The sequence below is a fragment of the Talaromyces amestolkiae genome (genome assembly GCF_001896365.1).
Source record: "Talaromyces amestolkiae strain CIB chromosome Unknown scaffold1.1, whole genome shotgun sequence".
Lineage (NCBI taxonomy): Eukaryota > Fungi > Ascomycota > Eurotiomycetes > Eurotiales > Trichocomaceae > Talaromyces > Talaromyces amestolkiae.
The window spans coordinates 1-13,965 of NW_024468037.1; the positions used below are offsets into that span (position 1 = coordinate 1).

General features: G+C 44.8%; 3 protein-coding genes across 3 annotated transcripts; 2 read left to right on the plus strand and 1 right to left on the minus strand.

The window, feature by feature from the left end:
- Nucleotides 1-3,080: 3,080 nt before the first annotated feature.
- On the plus strand, nucleotides 3,081-4,152 carry BHQ10_000001 (uncharacterized protein; the record flags this gene model as incomplete). The annotated part of the gene is made up of 3 exons (XM_040872579.1): nucleotides 3,081-3,217; nucleotides 3,270-3,545; nucleotides 3,606-4,152. 3 exons carry the CDS (start codon nucleotides 3,081-3,083, stop codon nucleotides 4,150-4,152), a joined length of 960 nt encoding a protein of 319 aa, XP_040728506.1.
- A 2,880-nt stretch (nucleotides 4,153-7,032) lies between these two features.
- BHQ10_000002 (uncharacterized protein) lies at nucleotides 7,033-7,579 on the plus strand (the record flags this gene model as incomplete). Its single annotated transcript, XM_040874096.1, has 3 exons — nucleotides 7,033-7,158; nucleotides 7,226-7,459; nucleotides 7,517-7,579. The coding sequence occupies 3 exons, from the start codon at nucleotides 7,033-7,035 to the stop codon at nucleotides 7,577-7,579; spliced, it is 423 nt and encodes a 140-aa protein (XP_040728507.1).
- Nucleotides 7,580-8,562: 983 nt separating this feature from the next.
- BHQ10_000003 (uncharacterized protein) lies at nucleotides 8,563-12,710 on the minus strand (the record flags this gene model as incomplete). Its single annotated transcript, XM_040875206.1, has 3 exons — nucleotides 8,563-12,215; nucleotides 12,275-12,344; nucleotides 12,399-12,710. 3 exons carry the CDS (start codon nucleotides 12,708-12,710, stop codon nucleotides 8,563-8,565), a joined length of 4,035 nt encoding a protein of 1,344 aa, XP_040728508.1.
- Between the last annotated feature and the right edge of the window lie 1,255 nt (nucleotides 12,711-13,965).

The following is a 13,965-nucleotide window of genomic DNA, read 5'->3' on the forward strand; positions in this document are numbered from 1 at the left end:
AATAATATTATTAATATTTATTAAAATAATGTGAAATATCTCTATAAAATAGATTATAGCTATTATAATATATTATTAGAATAGTATTAAAGTAATATTAAATAGATATTAAAAAAAAAAAAAAATTAGATATAGAATAAATATAAATAAAAAAAATTTTCTTATCTTATTAGTAGAAAACTAAGTTAGTTTTTAATTAAATTTAACTCTTTTATAGAGAGATATTGAATCTATATTAAATAAAAATTTAAAAGATTTAAAGAACTAGCTAAAAAGGATTAGGCTTTCTATAGAGTTGCGTCAAATTTATACTATGTTGAGCCCAGCTAAACTTTTAAGCCCAGCTGAACTTTTTTTGACCCCAGCTGACCTGTAAGCCCGTAGCAAGTTCTACTTGTGGAGGGGGCCAGTACTAGGTCTGGGAGACTGTTTATGGAGCAGTAGATATATTCTCCTATAGTAAGGGCTGAGTAGAGATTAGAAGTGGGGTTATATTAATAGAATTCGTCAGAGGTGATACCGCATTCAGTTACCAGGGAACCGCATGAATCTCCAGAAACTACTTGCACATACGAACAGGTTGAGCGACGCTGAAACTCTTTTTTATGGGAAGATCTCCTGCTCAGTGTTGTATTAGATCCTGCAGGTATAGACAATGCAGATGATTTAGCTGAGGATAGGGTTGTGGTCACGTTATTGCTTGTAGTGAATCCTGAGACATAATCGCTATCATTCCAAGTTTGTACATGCCGCTGAACAGCTGCAAGGTCGCCGCTAAGATCCACAGCAATACCTAGAGTAAAGTTTATGTTTTTCCCACAGTGCTGTAATGTGATACTTTAATAAGAGCCTTAGTCTTGAAGTATGCTAGTCATTTCTTTAACAGCAGAGTCAATGTTCTGAGGATAGTGGAGACTACCATTGATATGTATGTCTACTGCTATGTGTATAGACTCCAAGAATACAAAGATCAAGGATTTTTAGTAGTTTCCTGTTATGTATACTAAGATAGTATTTAATATAGATGAGCCCTTACTGGAGCTATATGATATAGTTGAATCCGCGCCACTTTATAGTCTAGCCTGATAGGCACTCTCGGACTATAAAGAGACTGGGAGGCACGAAGTACCTCTAGGGGCGGTATCCAGAGCCTCGGATTGACTTGTCACACAACTGCGGACTGTATGCCGTTTATTGGTATCATTCAAAGGGTTCTGAACTGTGAAGTCCAATAGCATAGTCTTGTTATAGTGAGTAACTCTTGAAGTACCGGAGTAAACAAACCACTGTGAGGTGTTATAGCTGTTACATTGACTGGGGCATGCAGTGGGCTTCTGAACCTGAGCATGAGCAGAGATATTAGCTGGAGAGTTGAAGGTATTCTCCAGTGCAGGAGGGCTGGTAGCATAAGCTTGATCAATGAACCAGGCAGTCAAGGCCCCGAGGATGGGAGCCAGGAGCCTCATGATCGTTTCACGTGTCTGGGTCGAGGATTACTCGGCTCTAGGGATGAAAGAAAGAAACAAGGTGGGAAGGAAAAGAAAAAGGGTTATCAAGTACAGGAGACGACTTGGATGTTGTCAAGAAAAGAGTGACTTGTCTGATAAATGTCAATTCTCGCAGTGCTGGACCAACCTTTATATACCTGTTCAGCTACCTCCGTAACCATCTTGCCCTTGGAAGTTCAGGGTCGTTTCTGTGAATGAATTAGCCAATCCTACATTACTGCAGTAGTGCCTGGTTTAGTCTTGGAAGCCATAGCTAGCGTTTCCAGTGTCTGCTTTTTCTCCAAAATTTGGAGCACGCACCTAGATACCCTTTACACAGTTGTCCGATTGGTGATCTCTGATCGAGCGTCAGGCAATAATTTTCTGTCTCAATCTTAAATTAAACTAGTCATTGCAGTGGAGCAACACACAGAGTTTTTCATACAGGTGTTTCTAGCTTTGAATTATTAGGCTATGAAAAAACGTCATTTTGCATACGGATGTGAACCGGCGGCTCGCTTACCAATTAAATTAAACATCCCGAACTACTAATTTAGTTAACTACACAGTAGTTAATTAGCAGTAGCTAAGCGTTTTTAGGTTCTCGTTCCGTTGCCTCCCTGTGGACCCTGGCCTTGTCGATCCTTGTAGACCCACGGCGCACGTTACATACATCTCTGGAGTCTGGACAAAATGCCCAGGTGGTCGATTAGAGACCTGTCATATTAGTTTGTGATGAATCGTAGATAGCCGCTTACTCCCGCTATACCTATGTTAGAAAGTCAGGCCTGGCGTAGCGCGCTAAGTCTCCCATTTCACATTTCGTAACCTAGAGAACACTCCCCATATTCGGGATAGCGGTGAAGTAATCTTGTCAATAATACGATCACACCAATTGTTGTAATGATCCACAGGTGCGCGTGGTCTCCATGAACTCGTGTAGTATTTCTCCTCATTAAATGCGGCGCAGTTCCTATGGACCTTGCTCTGGCCTCTTTGAACCTGGGTCAAAAGCCGATTGGGTATATTAGTTAGGCTTTCGTTGTCTCAGAATCTCGGAATTATTATTTAGTGTGCGCCGCTAATCAGGTGGTGCATTTGGAGCATCCGGAGATACTCATCTTTCTATGGACTCCTATTTTGGCGGAAGACCCAGCGGTCTGACGTTAATCCTTTCTTGGCTTGTGATTTGGTAATGACATATGATTGAATTGAACCTGTGATTTCATTCAAATGGTTGAAGAAGATAGAATCATATGTATTTTGATCGTATCGTTTTAGCAGCACTGCTGTCACTTTTCTCGAGTCGATTCCACTTTATCTATAATCTAATCATCCTGGTGCAAGGATCAGGCTATCTGCGCTAGCCTTCTTCAATCAAGCACCAAAGGCTTAGCTCTTCAGTTAGCTGAGGCTCTAGATTCGTTCCAGTCAGGATCGAGGAAGCGCGACGGAACTACTAGTGGTTGTAGTTCGCTCCGGCGCCAGGTGTGGGTGTAACCATGAGAGACCCCTGGCTCCTAAGTCCTGCGACTTAAAAAGCTACGACGAGCCATTGCCCGTGTTTAATTTCTGCAATCCTGCGCCGCAAAAATGCGAAAAGTTTTCACGGCCTTGGGCGTGACTCTCTACGTTGCTGCCATTGCGGCACAAAACATCTCTACTTCCAACAATTATCGACCCAGTAACGTGACTGCAAACCTTACAGATTTGTATCTCTGGGTTGGATCGTAAGTTTTCTTGGAGCCCAGCTACGTGAGACAGTACTCATCAGGCAACCAGGTATTACAATGCCACCGCACAAGTCGACTTCATACCGTTTGGCGGGCTAGCGGCTTCTATACCAAGCAATTGTCCACCAGCATTCAGCAACCAAACCGCACGCGGAAACTACAGCGCACGACTAGCAATAACACAACCAGGCTCATACGATTCAGTTGGTGACTTAGCTAATGTTTTTCTAACACTGTGGCCCCTTGATTATGACTTCACGAAACTGCCGTTGGGACAGCAGATAACATATATACCTGATTTGGATTTCGGACTGTTTTCCTCCGAGTGAGTTCGGCCTACCTCATATTCTAGATCAACGCTCGATGTCTAACTGAGATCGCTAAGCCCCTTGTATGATAATGGTGGTGACCCAAAGAACAATTGGATCTGGTCCCTCAAGAACACCACAAGCCCGCCATACAATATGTCCAGTACTATCGAGGATCGCTATAGGGGCTTTGGCGTTTTTCACGTCAACGCCTCGACACCCTGCGTTGAGACCTCCCAATGGTCATTTTTGATATGGAGTGACCCGGTCAACGGTACCAACTTCACGAATCCAACGATAGATCTTCAGTTTGACGACTCAACTGCGAACTTGACATTGCAGGGATACGCTGAGGCCGGTGCCGTCTACGGAACGGGGTCTACTGCGACGTCGGGATCGACAGTAGTCTGGGGAGAATTCAGCTTGACACTCTCTGGCGTCATCGACAAGTATCATTCTGATATTCTTAAGAACGATACGAACACACCAGCCTGGGTACCTACCGTTGGTTACAATAACAATTCAGCGAACTTTGGATACACTACTCAGTCAACAGGAAGTCGGATTGCAGAACCTCTGTTGTTGATTACTATTGTATTCGCTCTGTGGCTGATCATTTCCTGAAGCTCTTTGACCTAGGGCAGTGAATGATATAGATTCTGCATCTCATACCTATAGCCAGTAAAGATAGAATTCTACTTGTGAATTAATTCGTTCTTCATGTGAGTAGTACTCCGTAAACACAAATAGTATGCTTCAAGCAATTCGCTACTACATATGCATGCCGTATTTGTGATTGTGATTAAATGATGGGAACCACTGCTCCGGTTCGGGAACTTAGATGCTACCTGATACAAGTATTCATAGATAAAAACAAATCGACTTATGTTCTGTCCTTGTAGAAGGGGAGCATGTCAGCTGCGGTACAAGCTGGAGGCCTTCCAGGTTATACACCACAGCCGGCTACTGCTATTCATACCTAGGGGCCTAGTCACTGATGTATTTTACCCATTTGGCCTAGCTATCAAATAATCCTATTACTATCCCTTTGACTTGCAGTGCATCTTTTACTAGACCGCTTGTATATGTAGCTAATCCAATCGTAAAATTCGATCATCGATCCAAACATGTGCTTTTGACGTTGGTCGCTAGTTGAACCTCAACAACCAGGTCCATGAGTGGCCTCCCTGTCTTGTTGGTATTCTATCGCTTATTTCGTAGCAATAAATAGTACTAATGCTTGATATAGAACGGCGCCACATGCGATTATCAGCTCGAACAGAATGCATGCTGCAACCTAGTTTTGAAGTGAGCTGCAGGACAATTAGATTCTTTTCCATTTCTTGAAAGTTTGGCTGGGACAGATTTGACCGTTTCAAGTCTTCTCCGCTGCATGTATTAAGAATCTGCTGCCTAATATGCCTACATCACCACAAGATATCAGCCAAAAAAGACCAATTGACTTGTAGCTGGTGGAGGCAATCTTGCATTAGGTTGGTTCTCTATTGGAAGAAACCTCGAGATTAACAATATAATGGTTACCTGCTTATTATGCCCTTCATTTGCTATGTATCTAAATACCACTAGCTAGGTGCGGATACATCCTATGTTGGATACTGTCTCCCTGGCCTTACACATACCACAAGATCCTCTTCGCTAGCTATATATTACCGTACTAGATCACTAGTAGGCGCGCAGCTTTTTGGTCAGGTGGGTTCCACATACGGCATACTACCTTATGCTGCGCAGTGCCGCATTCTACTTTCTAGGCTCCAGGAGTCCAGGCCATTAGAAGCACAAGAATAGGTTTAATGTGGATATACTAGCATTGTTATAATATGTTGGTCCCCTGATTAGCAATCCGCGCCACATTTTGTGCTCGCTCCACATATTACCTAGTTAGCTCAGAGGCTCTCTGCCTCGTCCTTTCCGTTAGCTACATTTAGTTTCCCCCCAATATATTGCTTCAACATAATATGCTACGATGATAGGAAGCCGCTCGTTTTTTGGTCGAGTTCTTTGTATTCACCGAATTCCTATTGCAGCTAACATGATCGTAGCAGTAACTTCCAACAGCGCCAAAAACCAACACCTGATTTCTACTGCCTTGCCCTGATGACAACTATTAGTGAAGTTCGTTCTTTGGTAAGCAATATCGTGTCAGGATGGCATATTAAACTAGTGTCGTCTCTGCCGCGGATCCCTAAGTAATCCAGTCCGCCACCCATATGAAATGGGAAATGCGAAGTGAGTATATACAGAAGAAGGGAACATAACTAGTAATTTATTCTAAACAAATAACTCATAGAGCGGTGAGATATTCCAATTACAAATTTCTTGCTCCCTGCATGCAGCTATCCACGCCTCACATACCTAGGCAGCCTTGACTATGTTGACATTGTATCTTGCTGGCAGGCTAGCTTAAGCATTCTCATTCCCTGAAAGCAATCGGTGACCTCTTTGTGATCTTTATTATACTACAGCTGACTAGTACGAGTTCAATGCTATATTGCTATTATGAGGCATTTCTTGTGGGCTGCATATACAATTTTATGAGCAACTTGGTACGCTAGTACCACGTAGCTGTTCCCACTTACATTGCACCATCCACTTCAATGAGGGCTACTGATATACTTAAGAGATACTCTCCGGCTAAAATATGCTGTACAACAGGATCAGGAAAAGAGTTGTGTCTCCAATGTCATGGTGGGCAGGCCGCGAGTGGACTCTTTCTCTTTCAACTTCCATAGATTCCATTTCGAGGGTAGATTTTGGATGAACCAAAGAGATTTCCTACCGCTCTTGAAGGTGCCAATCTTGACCCATAATTGCGAAATTATGCGTGCAAGAAGCAATTAAGTAAAGGTTGCCAACTGTCCAGTACGATACAAGGATGCCTATTACTATATCTAGAAACCGCCTTGACCAATTATCGTGTACTATTCCTGCTGCAAAAAAAGTCTATCTGTTATTTGATACTACATGATCCACTATATAGATCTAGGTTGTGATATTATCAGTAGTAAAAGTAACACTTACAAGCATTAGGGCAAATGAAACTACCATTTAGGCTTATTCTACATCGCCCACATGGAACAGTCAGTGCCTTTCCGCAAATAAAACCAACAAATCAGCCAACAAAACAACCGAACCCAGATATAGCCATAGCACAGGACTAATCTAGCTAATTAGAGTGCGGCCTCGCTTAAAGGGCTTTCAAAGGGGAACTAAAGACTGGCAGCTGTTGGTAGTGCCAGCCACTATAGACAGATAAATTTCATGTTTATACAGCCATGTATTCATGCAATGCAACCCTATGAAATCGATTGTTGGTCTGAGTAGCTTCTACTACATGTATGAAATCATGTCATAGTCCGGACCCAGTAGAGATAGCGAAGATATAAATTCCCGACAAGTCCTCCTCACAAGAGAATATCAGGTCCTCAGATTATCACTTCTATTGCCTAAGTTTTTTTTTTTTGGGCTTAAATAACGCTATACACCATGAAGTTATGCACTTTTGTCGCACTTGCTGCCACAGCAGCTGCTCAACAAATCTGGATTCAGGCCCCTGGCCTCAACCAAGAAGTTACAGCTGGCAGTGATCTTGTCATTGAAGTTCAATCACAGGTACTGTATCCATTCATCCTTTGCTAGCTCTCTGATAAGCAAAAGCTAAATCTGGAAGAATATCTAGGATACTGCTAGTCCATACCAAGATATCGCGGCTGCCATTGGCATTCAGCCTTGGGACACCGGTTACGTTTCCACTTTAGAGCTGGGAGAATGGCTTCTCTATCAAGGCAACTGGAGTATTGAAGGATTTGCCTACCCTCAGGGTGGACTATACACCAATGTCACAGTCAGAGTACCATCAAGCCTCCCTGCAGGACCTGCTCTTCTTAGCGTGGCTTTGTTCCAGGTTGTCGGGGTATGTGTCATCTATCCCATAATTGATATGAATAAGCTGACCAGGTTTTACTTCTAGGAATCAAATGAGCCATCCGTGCAAACAGCCAATGTCAATGTCACCGTCCTCAGCAGTTCCTAGTTCAAAAACTCTTAGCAGACAGGTTATCCTAAGCAGTAGCGGCATGATTCCTGCAGCTACTGGAGTCAGCTTTCTGGGAGTCGAATAAGGGTTTACAATATTGCAATCACTTCCTGTATCTAGTTCTTTCTTCAAGGATCATGCTGTCACTTCGGGCTCTGATCTTCTCACTTCTATCTTTGTCATCACCGGGTGGAGAGTATGTTATCAATGTCAAAAGAGACTTTGCTAGAGCTTCCTATCGTAATTCATTATCAGTGCCTGTAGGTTCGCTCTCTACAATTAATTAACATATGATCATACCTGCTGGAGTTGGACGAGATGGACGGGACGGACGGGATGATATTAACGGCGCAGAAGGACGTCCAGGTACGATGATCACCGAGAGGACAAAACGGTGTTGATGGTATGCAAGGGTTACCCGGAAAAGATGGCCAGCCGTGGTTTAAAAAAGTTTAGTAGGTTTTAATATAGTTTACGTTTAATATAATTCTATAGAAATTCTAACCTAATTAAGCTGAATATTCAACTATTTTGAAGTTTTTATTCAAGAAAGATTTAATATCTATTTATAAAGAGCTAAAATTAATCAAAAATTAGCTTGGTATGCGAAGCACAAGAAGAAACGTAGTGTAACGAAATATGATATGATGATGAGAGGCGGATAATAAGTCCAGACGAAATGGCGGCGAATCTATATGTGCTAGTCAAAATGACGCTAGACCTGTTCGCAGTCTGATCACGTACGTCCAAATGTCACACTACGGTTTTTCAGGTCGACGAAACTACAGATTACATGCCTTGGAGAGTTTTTTCTTGGGTGTGCGATGCTTGCTGATCCTGAAACTCCCCCCCCCTCAAAAAACATACTCCCTAGTACTAAAATACATAGACTGGCCGACCCAAGCTGTCCACTTGTACCGATAGAACAAACCCGAAATAGCAAAAAGAATTAGCCATCTAAGGCTGTGTGATTCGATGGCCTACACCCAGCTAAACTTTGCCTTTGTTGACTCCGGTACCAACCTTTCCCCCTTCACGTTAGTCCCCCCAAACTCTTCCTCAGCATGCAACAAAAGACCTGAAAGCCACTCTTTCAGGTTTGTACCTTCCAGGAGGCGCTCCAATGAATCGACTTCAGTTCGAAGGTCACGCTCAATATGAGGCCACTGCTCAGGTCGGAAGCGACTTCTAATAAGCTCTAAGGACCCAAGACTCAGAACGTCGGATATATTCGGAACGGGGTATAGCTCTCCTCGACCTCGATTCTCTTCAGTTTCTGTCGTCTTGTAAGCTTTTGGTTGAGAAATGGTGTAAGATTGCGACAAGCCTAACTTACCATCCTCAACACAAGCAAGCAAGGTCCTTGCGAGCGTTGTGTTCAGAAATAGAGATCTATTCTTATCGTCTGAGCGAAATTCGGTTTTTGAAATGCTGTGCCAATCGTCTCGTATGAAGCATCTCCTCCAGATCAACCTCTCTAAGAAATCGTATTTAACAGGATCGCTTGATGCGTAACCACTTAGGCGGAGTACTCGAAGAGCATTGTAAAATTCGCGCCCAGAGACTGAGCTCTCGTCTCCTTCTAAGAAACGCACGTCGTCAATCAACGTTAAGATATTGATGAGTTGTTCGGCATCAAGGGGTTGTCGGCGTATCAATCGTGTCAGTAACTCCTCAAGAAGATCCTTGAGTGCAGGCTGATCGGTGACGCGGCCTCCAAATTGATCCATTGCTAGTTCCACCTCCGCCTTTTCATCGATTGCACTATGTAAAGCCGGCAACACATGTTCATATAGACGCTCTTGTAAATTGCCTATTTCTAATTTGTCATCAAGCTCCTGTAGCTTGGTAGGCGTTGCATCGTCGCTCACATTGCTCTCTTCCAAAGAGGCCAGTCTCGTCAACTTTGCTAAAGAGAGTTGAACCCGCTGATCCCATAAATTATCATCATGATCAAGGGCAAGCTGTTCGAGAGCAGATGATGCTGTTTGATAGTCGCCCTCTCCAACGATGTCATTGATCCAAGACAATGGGGCATATGAAGGTCTCTTTCTCAAGAATCTGGTGAGATGGTTCTGAAAATCCTTCATTGTCAACAAAACACCAGGTTGGTGAATGCCGATATACCGCGAGAAGAAGGCGTCCGCGAATGGCTCGCCAAAGTGATCGAAATAACTCGCGATCTTTTGTTTGTACCCGGATTCATCACGCACACCCGATGAGTTAATAGTGATTGATGTTTCTACCGGGCTACTTTTGTTTCTGACCAGGTACTGGAGCTCTACCATGAGTTCGACCAGTGCTTCTAGATCACGGAACTCCTCTGCCAGGTCAATTGCCCCTTGAAGCTGACCGATTCCACCCATCTTGTATAGTTGCCACTTTCGTTGTTTGACACTTGAATCTTTCAGTGCGATGGCTTCATCTGCAAACTTTGGGTCATTCTGCGCATTTAGCCAGCGAACCCTCTCGGTGAGCATCATATTGAGAACGCGAAGCCTGCGGCAACTATTTTCCCCAATACTCGCTATCATGTCATGATCTTCTGCAGACGTATCAGATACTGATTGGTGAACCCATCTTGAACTTTCAAGTTCGAAATCTAACATATGAAGGGTTTCATTGTACACCATGTTTTCCGACGTCCAGAATTCAGGTATATCAGAATACGATCCTAGCAACACCCCATTATCAAAGTCCTCCTCGGCAAAACCGTATTGCAGCGCATGGTCTTCTCTGAATTTGTAGGCCCCCTCGAGAACCGTGAGTGACAACTCGCTAGCTTGGTATACTTGGGAGAGAAACTCGGGACTGGAGCGAGCAGATGGTCCTTTTAATCCACGGATCGCATTGAATATCCATGGAATAATGTGTTGCATCTGAAATGTATCGCAGTCGAACCACTGGCGCACATGATCATTTTGCTTGTCATTATGAGAAGGCACGTACTCAGTCTTGTATTTGTCGGTCATCAGGCTTATAACCCGAGAGAGAAAGGTCTCAGAAGCCCATCGTTCTCGAAAATTTTCCTCCAAATTCCACATAGACCGTTGAGCGGCTAGCTTTTCGCCAGCCCACATCAACTCCCACCGTACAGTTTTCGACAACGGTAGTCTTCGACGGATTAGTTCGGTCGCCAGATCACCCAAGGCTTTTGATCGTCGGCGCAAAGTTTGGTCTAGTGATATCCCTGCACGAGGAATATATTGGGAAGTGGAACGAAGAATATCATTACAGATTTCTAATGCCGCCTGCTCGTACTCCTCAAGTGCAAATGCCGGTTCGCCGTCACTGCTAAAACTAAGCGGGGTATTCGACATTGTTCCAAAGAACACAGCTTGCTCAAGTTTCTGCTTAGCGGTAACGCGGACATACTCGGTAGTATCCGATCCTGGTGATGTAGCAGAAATACCAATTAGGCCAAAGCCACGAATCATAACGTTACACCCAGGGGTTTGTGTTTCTGAAGACGTTTCCTCGGACCCAATTCCAAGTATCTCGTACTTGTCACCTTCCTGGAACTGAAGCCGATCTTGAAAAGGTTTCGGGACAATGCCATTCAGAAGTTGAGCAGAAGGGGATGCCTCTATCTCCTGGAGTGACATGATGAACAATTTCCGTCCCATGAGAATGAAAGCTGTTTCCCAAGGCTCCACTACGTGTAGCCTGGGTCTCTGTTTCTCAAAGCCTTGAGCGAGTGTCATATTCTCCAGAGTGTTCAAAGAGAGGACTTCAAAGTTGTCATTTTGTATCCGTGCCTTGATAACAGCGAGACTCTTCGCAGGCGTATTGCGAGATATATCGATCAGAATAAACAGAGACGTTTCATTATGCTGTTCCTCAGAATTGGAAGGTGACTTGGCCTCTCTGTAAGTAGCCACGAAATCGTGTACTTTGAGGCAGTTTTCAGGTTTCCCGTTAGATTCAAAGCCCAAGTACGAGCATATTTCTTTTTGCAAATCGACCTCAGCGCGGATTTTATTGACGCCATTCCAGTGAGAGTCCCAGATCTCAAGCAGGCCGGATGTGGAAAGAACAATAATATCTCGTTGGCCTCGAAACAATGAGTTCCCAGCCTTGACTGCAGCGATATCTTTGCGCCACGCCGAGCTTCCCAAAACGCTTCGGATACCAAAGAAAAGTCCCCCCGCCCCAAGTTTGGCTGTACTCTGGAAAAAATTCACAGACAAAGCGGGTTTCCCTTGGGGGTCTCGGAATGTGATTTGCGCGACCCTCCCACTAGAAAACGTTGTAATAACCCCAGCTGGCTCGGCATTTATAACATCGGTAACTTTCTCACCATAGAATAGGCCGGTAATTGATCCCTGAAGACCGCTCTGTTTTTGTTTGGCAATACCCATGAACGTCGCATTTGAGGCAGTTTCCCAGTATATCATTTTACCGGTAGCGGGTACTATGATGAAGAGTCCTGGCACTGTACAGGTAGCGTTTGATATTAGTGTTCCCATCAGGGCTTCCCCATCGTTGGTACACCACTCCGACAACGATACCGACAGAAGCCCACCACCGCCTGGTGAAGGCACGTTAGTGTGGTATGGCCAGACCAAAGCTCGTGACTGGCTTAGCAAAAGTGCAAAGCCGCTCTCGGAATTGAATATGCATCTTGTAGGACCTAATTTCTGGAGTTTAGAATTGCAGGCTGATCATTAGTCATATGGGCTACTAGCTCACCAGAAATTGTCTCTCCAGGTTGATCTGACCCAGATGGAAGTTGTGTGACGGTGTAGTAATCGTTGGAAGACTATCAGAATATTAGCATATAATCGCGGTAAATATCAAGCAATGACAGCCTTACCAGGACAACAGCGTGATCAGTCTGAGACGTTGCTTTGCTGGTCTTCTCTGAGCTTCGAATTGCAAGACTCCGTTCTTTCTGGGGGCCTGTCTCAACTCCGTAGTCTCTGGTAACAGCGCTTGGCTTGTTGCCATACTCTTGGGCGGTGGTGACATTTTTGTCGGCTGCAGGTTGTTTGGGCTCTCGTCGTAAGGAGGATCGCTGACGTTTAGCAGCTGGGGGCTTCACGGAATCTTCGAGACTTGTTCTCTGGCGTCTTCGCGAGCTGCGCAGGGAACTGGCAGCCTGGCCTCCTGACCCTGGCGCAAACATGTTTTAAAGTTGTAACATGAACAAGTGATGAGTCGCGACGAATAAGCTGGTGGTAGGTTCAGTGGCTGAATACAGTGAGTAGTCGGTCGCAATGGGAGGATTCAGTATCGACCTTGCATGTCGCGGGTGATCGAGGTGGCAGCGAGGAGGTTGTAGAGGGGATGTAATCTATCGGTAAGGATCGCGTGAGAAATGGATTGCTGAAGACGACAGAGCTTCGCGTTCGTCTGTGAGAAGTCGACACTTTCAATGCGTTGCTAAGGTTCAGCAGTTCTAACTGGATAAATAAACTAAATAAATACAGACAGCGCTGCCAAGACCGGAGCTTCCCTTGGCTGCCTTGTGGCCTTAGGCTCTCCTTCCATGACGCACTAGTTCGGCTATCGGGACAACGTCCTAACGACAACATCCTCGACAGAGCTTGACACTACTGCGTCCTACTGATGAACCTGCGATGATGCGCGGCATTGCTTGTGGTGAGTAGACTCGGATGCTATATTCGCTGTTGCTTATCGGACCCAGGACCATCAGGACGATAGGCAGAGAGAACAAGAGACCGATTACCGATCGCAGGGAGCTTCCCCACCTCATACAGTGAACGGCTCCATGTTCATTTCTAATGATGCCTTCGGTTTCTAGAAATCTGGGCGCATTCTGCTGATATAGGAGGAAGTCCATAATCTTACAATGAGGCCGGCTATCGCATCAATCCACCATGTTCTCAGCCTTCACCCCCGTTCTGTGCGCTCGAAACGCCATTCGCAGGTCGTTCACTACGCAATCGGCTGAACCGTCTCTGCGAACCGCTCTATTCTTCCCTGGTTAGTTTGCTGCTCAACCATAGGTCTTGAAGAGCCAACCTGACTGTACATAGGCCATGGAGTACAACGTGTTGGTATGATAACACCCTGGGTAGAAGCATTCCCGAAAACTGCCCAGCCTTTTCTAGAAGAAATGGACAGTACAATGGGTTTCCCTCTTTCCCGATTGATAGCCCAGGGTCCCAGCTCAGAACTGAACATGACGGCAAATTCACAGCCATCGATCATGGCAACCTCGATACTAATTCTGAGGATACTGGAGCAAGAATTTGGATTTCAAACACAGGACCGGGTTGACGTGACTCTCGGGCACAGCTTGGGAGAGTATGCTGCCCTGGTTGCTGGAGGATATTTGCAATTCGCATCCGCTCTCACAATGGTTCGCGGACGTGCAGAAGTCATGGCGGAGTGTACCCGTAGGGCTCAACAGAAGT